Source organism: Hemitrygon akajei, chromosome 5 (assembly GCF_048418815.1).
Source record: "Hemitrygon akajei chromosome 5, sHemAka1.3, whole genome shotgun sequence".
In the NCBI taxonomy this organism is placed as follows: Eukaryota; Metazoa; Chordata; class Chondrichthyes; order Myliobatiformes; family Dasyatidae; genus Hemitrygon; species Hemitrygon akajei.
Window position 1 is genome coordinate 19,811,385 of NC_133128.1, and position 12,099 is coordinate 19,823,483.

Genomic DNA, 12,099 nt, shown 5'->3' on the forward strand with positions numbered 1-12,099 from the left:
CCTCATTCTGTGGCCCCTACCCTGCCTCACTACCAGCCTTTTGTTCCCCACATCTTTCCCTTTATTCCATAGTCTATTGTAATCTCCTTTCAGATTCAGTCTTCTTTAGCCCTTTGCCTCTTCTACTCATCATCTCCCAGGTTCTCGTACCATTCCTTCTAATCCCCTTCCCCCACCCATCTACCTTCCCCCTTTCACATGGACTTGCCTCTTATTTGCTAGCTTGAGTTTCTCCTTCCCCCCCCCCCCCCACCTTTTTATTCAGGCCCTCTTCATTCCCATTTCTGATGAAATATTTTGGTCCAAAATGCTTACTTACTGTTAGTTTTCATCCATAGATGCTGTTTGACCTGCTGAGTTCCCCTAGATTTTTATTTGTGTTGTTTAACCTGATTTTAGTTTCCTTTTCCTAGCTCTCCCCATCCAAGTAATTTAAGAGGATATCAGCATCTTTGGTTTTTAGCTACTCTGCAAAAAATGATAAATTACCATCTTCCTTTATCTCATTGCTCTCCAAGAAGGATGAATAATTTATTTTCTGTCATTTTACAGATATTGTCTTTTGTATACTACTATTCTGTCATAGTTTAAGGAACCTTCCGTTTACTATTAAAATGTTTTATAATCAATATAGTTGCATTCTATCAGAAAATGTTGCAACTGTTGAAAGAGAAACAGTATTTCAGGATCTCCATTTAACTAGGAAATGGAGAAAACTAGATGGTTTCAAGATGTGGAGAAGGTGGGAAAGAGATGGACAGGACTGAAGAAACAGCATCTGTGGATGGAAACTAACTGTTTTGGGCAGAGACTAAAGAATGTGTAAGGGCCACCCAGCGTTACCTTGGTGATGCATTGTAGAGGTCACTCAGTTGACAGTTTAATGGGGGCAGTTAGAGAAATTAAACAAAAGCTATGAAACAGCACATCATCTTCCATCAGGTCATTTTGTTGCCCTACAACTGTGGATAATTTGCTTTATTTGTCTGTATCAGAACAGGTCATTAATGTGGTACGTCATCCATCTTGTAACCTTTGTTCGTTTTCTTTCTAACTGGATAATCTCTACTACATATCCTATAGCAATCCCACCCTCATCCTAACATGGGCATTTTATTTGTCCTTTATTTTTCTCAGCAGTTTAACGCCATGTTCTCACTTTCCTAGTTTTGAACATAGGTCTTTGAAATTAAATTTTCACTTGGTTTCTCTTTCCACAGATGCTGCCAAACCTACTGAATGTTTCTGGAATTTTCTATTTCTGTTTCAGATTTTCACTCTTTAGGTTTTTTTAGTTTTTAATTTACTGTGTTTTTTGTTTTGCCTTAGGCACTATCAATTTATACATTGTGATCGCACAGTGAAATAATCAGTAAATCAATTTATTTTGAGGGATAAGTAAGGATACTTAGAGAACTGGTAAACAACAGTATTCTTTCATTCTGAAAGTGAAACTTCAGGCAATATAGAATTTAATTATCACTTTGAGAAATATGTTCATGATTTGGTGTGGGAACTCGTGACTATACCTTGCATTTTAAAAAGGAACATATGAAAGCTTTGAAAGAGATCAGCATTTATCAAGATTTGTGATCAATAACTTGCTTTTCCATTTTGTCTCTAAAGCTGGGAGAATAACGAAATTGAGAGGCTCAGTCCTTGGGATATGGAACCCATTTCTGAAAATGGTAATTATCTAGAATCATATGCTAAAGTTGTTAGTTAAGCTTTCCATTGTAGATGTATGTTAATCAATTTCAAGTGATATTTTACAGGAATTATGTTAATAGACTCTGAAAGAAAAATGACCTTAACATTTGGCTAACAAAATTGCCTATAATACATGAAATAAGAGATAGAAACATGGAAAAGATACAGCACAATACAGGCCCTTTGGCCCACAAAGTTGTGCCAAACATGTCCCTACCTCAGAAATTGCTAGGCTTACCTATAGCCCTCTATTTTTCTAAGCTCCATGTACCTATCCAAAAGTCTCTTAAAAGACCCTATCATATCCGCCTCCACCACCGTTGCCGGCAGCCCATTCCACGCACTCACCACTCTCTGAGTAAAAAAAAATTTACCCCTGACCTCTCCTCTGCACCTACTTCCCAGTACCTTAAACCTGTGTCCTCCTGTGGCAACCATTTCAGCCCTGGGGAAAAAGCCTCTGACTATCCACACGATCAATGCCTCTCATCATCTTATACACCTCTATCAGGTCACCTCTCATTCTCTGTCGTTCCAAGAAGAAAAGGCCAAGTTCACTCAACCTATTCTCATAAGACATGCTCCCCAATCCAGGCAACATCCTTGTAAATCTCCTCTGCACTCAATGTTCATTATTGTTTTAAAAATGGCTTGAATTGTGTAATAATCAAACCAGAAAATGCAGAAAATACGCAGGTCGGGCAGCATCTGTGAAAAGAGAAACTGTTAACATTTTGTGTCCAGGGGATCTTACTCAACTCCAGTTCTGATTAAATATCCTAGAGCTGAAAGAGTTAATATTACTCTTTGTACAAGTGATCTGCTGAGTGTTTCCAGCATTTTCTGTTTTATTTTTCAGATTTCCAGAAAAGGATTTTTTTTCAATTTCATTTACTCTTGAAATGTGGATTTTTTTTTACATGATCTAACATTATTTGGTAATTTAATCTCAAGTATCTAACCATGACTATGGCATGTTATTTCTGCTGTCTGATAATAGCATATAAGCAGTTCAATATAAAATATTTCAGAAGGGATGAAATTTATATGAATATTTGGATTATGGAGAGGCAATCTGCCTTGTGTGCATCAATTTTGGTGAGAGGTGAGGTAAACTGTAATTTTAATTTGCGACCATTACCATATCTATCTGTGTGATAACTGTCCTACATATCAGTTGAATGTTCTTAACATTCCATGGCACAAGTAGTTATATTTAGTCAAAAACAGAAAATGCTGGAGGTATTAAGCAAGTAAAACAACATTGTTGAGGACAGAAATATTCAGGGATCTGATGAGAGGAGAGACTACCTGAAATAGTTCAGTAATATGCTTCAAGGGAATTAATATGCCAAATGGTGGTGGACTTTAGGAGCTCTAGGCCTCATATGGAGCCAGTGATCATTAATGGAGAATGTGTGGAGCAGGTTAAGACCTACAAGTATCTGGGAGTACAGTTAGACGAGAAGCTAGACTGGACTGCCAACACAGATGCCTTGCGCAGGAAGGCACAGAGTCGACTGTACTTCCTAAGAAGGTTGGCGTCATTCAATGTCTGTAGTGAGATGCTGAAGATGTTCTATAGGTCAGTTGTGGAGAGCGCCCTCTTCTTTGTGGTGGCGTGTTGGGGAGGAAGCATTAAGAAGAGGGACGCCTCACGTCTTAATAAGCTGGTAAGGAAGGCGGGCTCTGTTGTGGGCAAAGTACTGGAGAGTTTAACATTGGTAGCTGAGCGAAGGGCACTGAGTAGGCTACGGTCAATTATGGATAACTCTGAACATCCTCTACATAGCACCATCCAGAGACAGAGAAGCAGTTTCAGCGACAGGTTACTATCGATACAATGCTCCTCAGACAGGATGAAGAGGTCAATACTCCCCAATGCCATTAGGCTTTACAATTCTACCGCCAGGACTTAAGAACTTTTTAAAAGCTATTATTAATGCTTTTTGAGATAGTGATTTAGATGCATATCATATTTTTTACTGAGTTAAGTATTGTATGTAATTAGTTTTGCTACAACAAGTGTATGGGACATTGGAAAAAAAGTTGAATTTCCCCATGGGGATGAATAAAGTATCTATCTATCTATCTATCTATCTATCTAAATGGAGGATGATGTATATTGGTCACAAATGTATGTCGGGCATTGTTGGAATAATGGTGGAGGTTGTAGATATCAGAGTGGTATTGGGACACAGAAAATGAATAAAAATGACATGTGACTGAAAGCTTAAGGGCCATCCTGGTGAAATGAACAGAGGTGTTCTGCCCTCAATCTGTCATTGGTTTCTCGAGGAGACCTCCATCGTAAGCACTAAATACAATGCACTAAATTGGAAGAAGTGCAATTCAATTCCTGCTTCACCTGGAAGGATTGATTAAAAATTCCTGAATTGTGGAAAGAAATTAAACAGTAGATCAGTGACAAACATGAGAAAGCCTGCAGTTGCTGAAAATCCGAAGCAGCAACACACAAAACACTTGAGGAACTCAGCAGGTCAGACAGCATCTATGGAAAAGAATAAACAGTCCCTGTTTTGGGCCAAGACCCTTCTTCAAGACTGACAGGAAAGTGGGTAGATGCCAGAATAAAAAAGGTGGGGAGAGGGAAAAAGGCTAGCTGGAAGGTGCTGGTGAAGTCAGGTGGGTGGGAAAGGTCAATGGCTAGAGAAGAAAGAATCTGATAGGAGAGGAGAATGGACCATAGGAGAAAGGGGTGGAGGAATGGACACCGAAGAAATAGGCAGGTGAGAAGAAATGAAATTTCAGAATGGGGAATGGTGTTTGTGAGGGGATTGTATTTGTTAACAAGAAGGAGAAATTGATATTCATGCCATCAAGTTGGATGGTACCCAGATGGAATATAAGGTGTAGCTCCTGTATCCTGATGGTGGCCTCATCTTGGCACAAGAGGAAGCCATGGGTTGACACATCAGAACTGGAGTGGGAATCGGAATTAAAATATTTAGCCACCGGGAAGTCAGGTGTTGCATCTTCCGCAAATATGTAGTAGAGTGCTGTATGAAGGGGAATAGATGACTTTTAAATGTGGCTATATGTTTCAATTTGTGTATTTTTTCTCTTGTATCCAGCTGCTGAGTCTTAAACTAATTGTTATCTTGACAATTTTGTGATCTATATTATAAGCATCCCCTCTTTCATTCTTCACATCTCTGCAACTCTGTTTCTTTGAGTTTTGATGGTGGGTCATTGAAACCATGATATAGGAACAGAATTAGGTCATTTGACCCATCAAATCTGCTCCGCCATTTCATCACGGGTGATTCATATTTTCCTCTCGGCCTCAATCTCCTGCCTTCTCCCTGTATCCCTTCATGCTTTGACCAATCAAGAATCTGTCAACCTGTGCCTTAAATCTACATAAACACTTGGCCTCTACCACTGTCTGTGGCAAAGAATTCCACAGATTTGCCACTCTTTGGCTAAAGAAATTCCTCCTCAACTGTTCCAAAAGGAAACACTCTATTTTGAGGCTGTGTGATCTGGTCTTAGACTCTCCCACCATAGGAAACATCCTCTCCCCATCCACCCTATTTAGGCCTTTCACCATTTGATAGGTTTCAATGAGGTCACCCCTTTTTCTGAATTGTAGTGAATACAGGCACAGAACCATCAAATGTCTTCATATGACAAGCCCTTCAATCCTGCAATCATTTTTGTGAGCCTCCTTTAAACCCTCTCCAGTTTCATTGGATCAGCCATGATCTTGTTGAATGGCGGAGCAGGCTTGAGGGGCCGATTGGCCTACTCCTGCTCCTATCTCTTATGTTCTTATGTTATGTTCAGCACATCCTTTCTAAGAAAAGGAGGCCAAAACAGCTCAGAAAACTCTTGAGTGAGGCTTCACCAATGTTTTATAAAGTCTCAATGTTACATCCTTGACACTGTCTATTTCCATCTGCTGCTGCTTGACTTTGTGAGTGTTTCCAGCATTTTCACATTCTGTTTGGATTTGTGGCATCTGCAGATTTTTGCTATAGTTATTTGTGACCTTTTTATGTCCCTGTTCATTTTAGCCCAGTATCCTGATGATCCAAGTGCTGGTGTTTCTGTGACTGTGGAAGAGCTAGAAGCTCTGCTGTACAAACCTCAAGATGGAGAATGGGGTGACAGATCAAGAGATGAAGAATGTGAACGCATTATCAAGGGCATTGATGATGTTCTGACACTTGGTAGGTTTAAAAATGCATTTTTTTTTGGGGCTACAGCTTAATTGTCAGTGCTTAATTATCACAGCATCAATTGATAATGTGATATTGTCTAAGTATCCACTTCTACATATAATTGAGACATTTTATTTAACAGAAATAGCAGCTCCCTTTAATGCACCTGTGGATCTTCGTGCATATCCTACATACTGTGTGGTGGTTTCTTACCTCACTGACCTCAGCACTATCAGAAAGAGATTGGTCAATCGGTTTTACAGGTATATGATTTTTTCCCTAAAAAGAAATGTGAGATTATATGAATATGAGAATATATCAGTGTAATATTATTTTAACTTTTAAAAATTAGAGCTCAAAATTAGTGCTATAGCTTTGTTAACTTGATATATTTAAAGTTTATTTAATGGATGGATTTTCAAAATGAGCATCTACAAGTGAAATTATGTTCCATTTTTAGGTATCTTTAAATGATGTATTTTGACATTATTTCTTGCATTCAGATTTAAAAATAAAACATGTTCTTAGCAGTTGCCATAATCTTTTAATGCAACATTCTGAAGTGAAATGATTAATGAGATATTAAACCTAATGATACATTTAATGTTGTGAAACCCATGAATAACAGCATATTTTTCTTTTGGATGTTTAGGTGATGTTTAGGTCTTCAGCAACAACGTCAATAACTCTCATAATAAATCTATCACAGCTTGCTTCCAAGCTTGCTGTTCCTCCTAGACAGATCAAGTTAACTGTTATCTAATTAATTGTCATCATGTGCTATTACTTGATCTTTTATGAATAAAGTAAAGGTGAAAGATATAAAAATATAATTGTTTTAATGGAATGTTATGTGGAATGAGGAATGAAGAGAAATGTGAACAAAATTGCTGTCAAGAACACAGATTGATGGGGTGTATATAAACTTGGTAGTCCAGCATCTACACAATAGACTGGAAAAACTGAATTAGAATCCCAGCCTTGACTAGAAATAAAAGTGACCAGATTGTCTGTGTATGTGGAGGAAGGGAAAAATACCACCCATTTATATTTGCATAATCTTGCTGAAGTTTTGAAGTAAACTTTATATAAAGTGGCTTTTAATTAGGGGGATTCTGGAAGTTGGTTTTCTCTTTTTGTTGCATTTGTATCACCACTATTTAGAACTAGAGACAATAAATATTCAGCTATGAACTCCTTCAATATGCACTGCAATTCCATTTGCCATACACATAAAGGGAGTGTGGAAGCTTAGTTAAATGTTTTACACAACTTTTTTAAAAACTCTGATTTTAAATAATAAAATAATGGCAATGATTTCTATCTGCTTAAAATCAATGTTTAATTTTAAATGGAAATATTTCATTTAGTTATAACAGTGCTTCTATATTGGTACTTGACTGTTGAAGAGAAACCTTAGTACCCAACGTTTTTATAATGTTCTGCATCTTGCAAAGTCATTATGTTGAAGAAGAGTTATTATTTATGGCTTGTGATATAATTTGCAGGAGGATCACTGCACTTGTGTGGGAAGTGAGGTATTTAGAACACAATGCGCAAACTTTCAATGAACCAGACAGCCCTATTGTTAAATCAGCCAGAAGAATCACTGATCTGCTTCTTAAGTTCATTGAGTGAGTAAACCACTTTTTTTCCATAAACATCACTCAAAGATTCAAATTATACTTTGAAATTGTAATTCAAGAATTTGCAAATTATACAGTCAATAATTAAAGTAAAACCAATGCACTTGTATTCTCTCAGGGAAGGAGCTGTTCTAATGTTGTGATATCTATTTCTCTTCTGTCTGCACAGAAGTTGCCTAGTAATGGCCTCTGAAAAGAACAATTAAGTTGCTCAGTTCAGAGCAGGTTACTTGCATCATCCACTTGATAAAAAGGAGTTCTTTTACAGTATGGGAGGAGTCATTGTAACGTTGTATGGGTTAATCAGTGTTATCATTTTTAAATTATAGGTTTTTCTAAAATACACATTTGGATAGATGATGATCACTGATAATTGATCACTCTTCCTAAGAATGCATATAGATGGTTAAAACTCTCCTTGTCCCATCCACCCCATAATGTACTGGTTAGGCACAGGAGTACATTCAGCCAGGGACTCATTCCACCGAGATGTAACACTGAGTGTCATAGGAAGTCATTCCTACCTGTGGCCATCAAACTTTACAACTCCTCCCTTGGAGTGTCAGACACCCTGAGCCAATAGGCTGGTCCTGGATTTATTTCCACTTGGCGTGATTAACTTATTATTATTTAATTATTTATGGTTTTGTATTGCTATATTTCTTCACTATTCTTGGTTGGTGCGGCTGTAATGAAACCCAATTTCCCTAGGGATCAATAAAGTATGTCTGTCTGTCTGTAAACTGAATGACACCATCATCAATGGAGACCAAGGAATGTTAAATCTTGGCACATCATCCACGAGTTTACAAGAGTGGAAGAGTTCAGGCAGTTTCTATGTGATTTGTGTAATCATTACCCTTCCAATTCTTCTCAAAACTAAATTGGAGTGACATTTTTGAGGATGTTAGTTAAAGCACTTAATATATTGCTTTGCTGTAATTGTGAAATAGACAGCAATGTCACATGCATGGTTGTTAGACGAAGGATTAATTACTCTTTTTGTTGTAACAGGACTTGTGCAGAACACTTGAACTACTATTGCAGGAGTTTTGACTTTTGTTTAGATTAATGTAAGGGGCAAGTGGAGAAATGGTATTAAAGTAACCGGAATTTGTATTTCTCTGGATTCTTTAATGTAGTAAAATGTCCCAAAGTTCTTTATTCCTTCAGCAGTCAACACCAAGCCAAATTAAGAGCGTTAATCTAAAGACTGGAAGAAAAATTGAGTTGTTGTTGGGGGAAGGGGTGCTGGGTTTAAGCTGAAGAACTCGAAGGCAAAGTGGAAAGTTTAATTTCCATCATATGCAATTTAAATTCAGTTAATTATCTAGAATTTAAAAAGAATCATCTTGTTATTGATGATCACAAAACTACCATACTATAACACAATTCCATCTGATTCCCTAATATCCTTAAGGAGAGAAAATATATCGATCTTGTATGGGCTGATCAATTATCTTGTAATAGTATTCAAAGGGCTATCTCTCAAAAGAGGGACTATTTGGTTGCTCTTAGCTAACTTCTGTGGTAAATCAGATAAACCAGGTGGACCTTCATGCATCAGCATAGACACCAATTTAAGATAAAGTTGCTCCTGACCCCAGTTGATCTCAAAATCCGTTTAGTCATGTGGACTGGCATATAAGCTGGGAGAGTGTTCCATACCCAGTGAAACAAAATCATGCCCACAGATCTGTGTTTTTTTTTTACAGACAGCATGGTAGACTCTTGAATTGCAATTCTTATCCATTTGACTGGACAAATCCATCAGATGGAAAATGGAGGATATCAAGCAATAATTAGGTGCTGCATGCAGTGATCCACAGGAACAAGCAGTATCTTAGAGATAGAACTGACAACGTGTGCTCCTGAACCAGGCTGAATTCCAAGTTCAAATACAAGTTAGCATTTTAGGATCTCCATTTAACTGGGTTTAAAGTTGCAGCAAAGATGGGAAATTAATGGACGGGACAAAGGAAACATCTGTGAGTGACTTAGGGCTAGCCATCTTTACCATGAGAATGTGTTGTAGAGATCATTCAGCCAATAGGATAATGTGGACAGTCAAGGAAGCAATTGACTTATTGTGGCATTAATGCCCAGGTAAGACTGTAAATGTGTCGAAGGAAGGTGATTATTGTAATTTGATCTAAATCATTCCAAGCTCAGAACAGTAATGGAGATAGTTACAGATGATTGCACAATGTTTAATTCTACTTGCAATTCCTCAGAAAATAAAGCGATTGTTCAGCAAGATCCTACGGCATTGAATATTAATTATTTATTTTTAAAGAATATAACTTTTACTTTGCATTCACTGTATGCAAGCTTTTCTACTTGCCACATGTTTTATTCCAGGAAAAGAGACTGTTATGATATTTTTGAGATTTGGAATACAATGGAGAATTGTTCAGTGGACTCCCAAGAAGAGAACGAGGTATTTAATGATTTTAAATCATAACGTAGTTAACTGATTGTGGTTAATACTGTTAAAATGAAATTTTACATTATGTACTAATTAGTTAAAAGGAAACATGTCAAGAAATTACTGAAGCTCAAATGTTATCTGATTTTAGGGTGGTGCTACAACCAGTGTTGCAGGGACATCTACTCGGAGAGTGAGTAATATAGATGCTGATTTTGCTACTAAATATTGCATGATTATTAATCAAACTGGTAGGTTTAGGAGAAGCATGTCTCTACAATGGATTCCTTAAAAATATCAGTCGGGCTGCATGGAATCAGACCCCTTGGGCTCAACTAGTCCACGTAAACTGAGATTCCATCTAAACTAATCCCATTTGCATACATTTGGCCCATATCCCTCTCAACCTTTCCTAATTACTTTTTAAATACTATAATGTACCTGCCTCTACTGCTTCAACTGACACCTTATTCCATATACTGATCATCCCCGGGTGAAAAAAGTTGCACCACAAATTACTGTGAAACCTCTCCTCTTGCACCTTAAACCTGTACCCTCTAGTTCTTGATTCCCCAACCATGGGGACAAATGCTAAGCGCATTTATCCTGTCTATGCCCCTCATGATGTTATACACCTTTACAAGATCACCCCTCATTCTCCTATGCTCTAGTAAAAAATTTAGCTTTTGAGGTGCCCTTCCCATGGAATACAGAATTTCTTCATTTTCACTGTGCTCTGGCAGCTCTGTTAGCTCTGTTCTAGTTTATATTTGAGTACTGAGAAAGGAACTGGAGAACACAGGTGGCATTTTATGCTATCCATGTTGCTGAATGTAGACTTTAAACTAAATAAGTGGGGCAAAGGGGCCATAGCACTCTCGTTAAGTTACTGAATTAGTACCTAGAGGTCTGAACCATTGATCTGGATTTAGAGCTTGTATCCCATCACAGTAGCTAGAGAATTTAAATTAAATTAAAATGAAATATCAGTAACGATAGCCAAATTATTGGGTTATCTTTAAACAAAATTTCATCTGTTTCCTTAAAGGAAAGAAATTTAGCATCCTGTCTTATGGCTCATGTACATCAGCAGTCTTAGAGCAGTTTGACTGAATTTTAATTAAGTTCTAAAAATTCTCGAGTTCAAGGATGAATAGTAAATATTGCCCTGGCCAGCCATGTCAACAATTAATGAAATCTTAAAAAATATAAATTTATATAATTTATAATATAAATTTTCATAATTAACATCTCTTTGATGTCATTTTCATTTCAAGGAAATATTTTTATTTTTGTTTCAAACATTGATAGTCTTGCTTGCAATTAAATAAATGGTTAATTAGAGCAATATATTCCATGAGAAAGCTGTGGCTTCATCATTCTGGTAAAGAGTTGTAGGGCTTCTTTAACATCATTGTAAACACCGTTGTATTGGGTATATCCTATTACTCATGCACAAGTTCCTTTGTTTTTGATGCTTTGAGTGCTTAGATCTATTTTGTTCCTTTCAGAATCACCTGAGGCCTGAATTGGGTAGCAGTGTGATTTGTGATGCCAATGCATGGAAATTTCAGTGCAGAAATCTGGTGGAGATCCTATTTCAGTGTGAGGATTCTGAACCATTCAGGCAGCCTGTGGACCTCGCTGAATATCCAGTAGGTTAATTCAGCTCTTCCATGCATGCTAATTGAAAGCTCTTATCTTTAGAGTAAACTTGATAAGTGTCTCAATAACTTTTTAAGTATAAATTAATCCATCAAAGCACTGCATGTTTGGTGCAACCAAAGTCTAAATGCCAGATATACTTGTAATTTTGATTTGTTTTACATCTCTTAAATGGCGTTTCCACCACCACCACCTCTGGCAGCTCATTCCAGATTCCAGCTGCTCTTTGTGTGAGAGATTTACCCAATGTTACTCTTTTATCCTCCTCAATTCACACCTATGCCCCCTTGTTTTAGAATACCCCACCATTGGAAACAAGACACTGGCTGTGTGCCCTATGTATGCCTCTCATATTTTTATCTGTTTCTATCATGTCACCTGTCAGTCTCCTTTGCACCAGGAAATACAAACTGGGCCATCCATCCATTCTCTCTTAGAAATTACTCAAGCCCTTGAATCCAGA

General features: G+C 37.4%; 1 protein-coding gene across 3 annotated transcripts in view; it reads left to right on the forward strand.

Annotated features, from left to right (window-relative positions):
* LOC140727522 (bromodomain and WD repeat-containing protein 1-like) overlaps positions 1–12,099 on the forward strand; it is a 150,396-nt gene that overhangs the window by 116,746 nt on the left and 21,551 nt on the right. For all 3 annotated transcript variants that reach the window (XM_073044923.1, XM_073044924.1, XM_073044925.1), the window contains 7 exons: positions 1,627–1,688; positions 5,751–5,906; positions 6,040–6,160; positions 7,406–7,531; positions 9,905–9,983; positions 10,123–10,164; positions 11,483–11,626. In XM_073044923.1, coding sequence (XP_072901024.1) covers positions 1,627–1,688; positions 5,751–5,906; positions 6,040–6,160; positions 7,406–7,531; positions 9,905–9,983; positions 10,123–10,164; positions 11,483–11,626 — 730 coding nt within the window. The remainder of the gene's footprint in view (positions 1–1,626; positions 1,689–5,750; positions 5,907–6,039; positions 6,161–7,405; positions 7,532–9,904; positions 9,984–10,122; positions 10,165–11,482; positions 11,627–12,099) is intronic.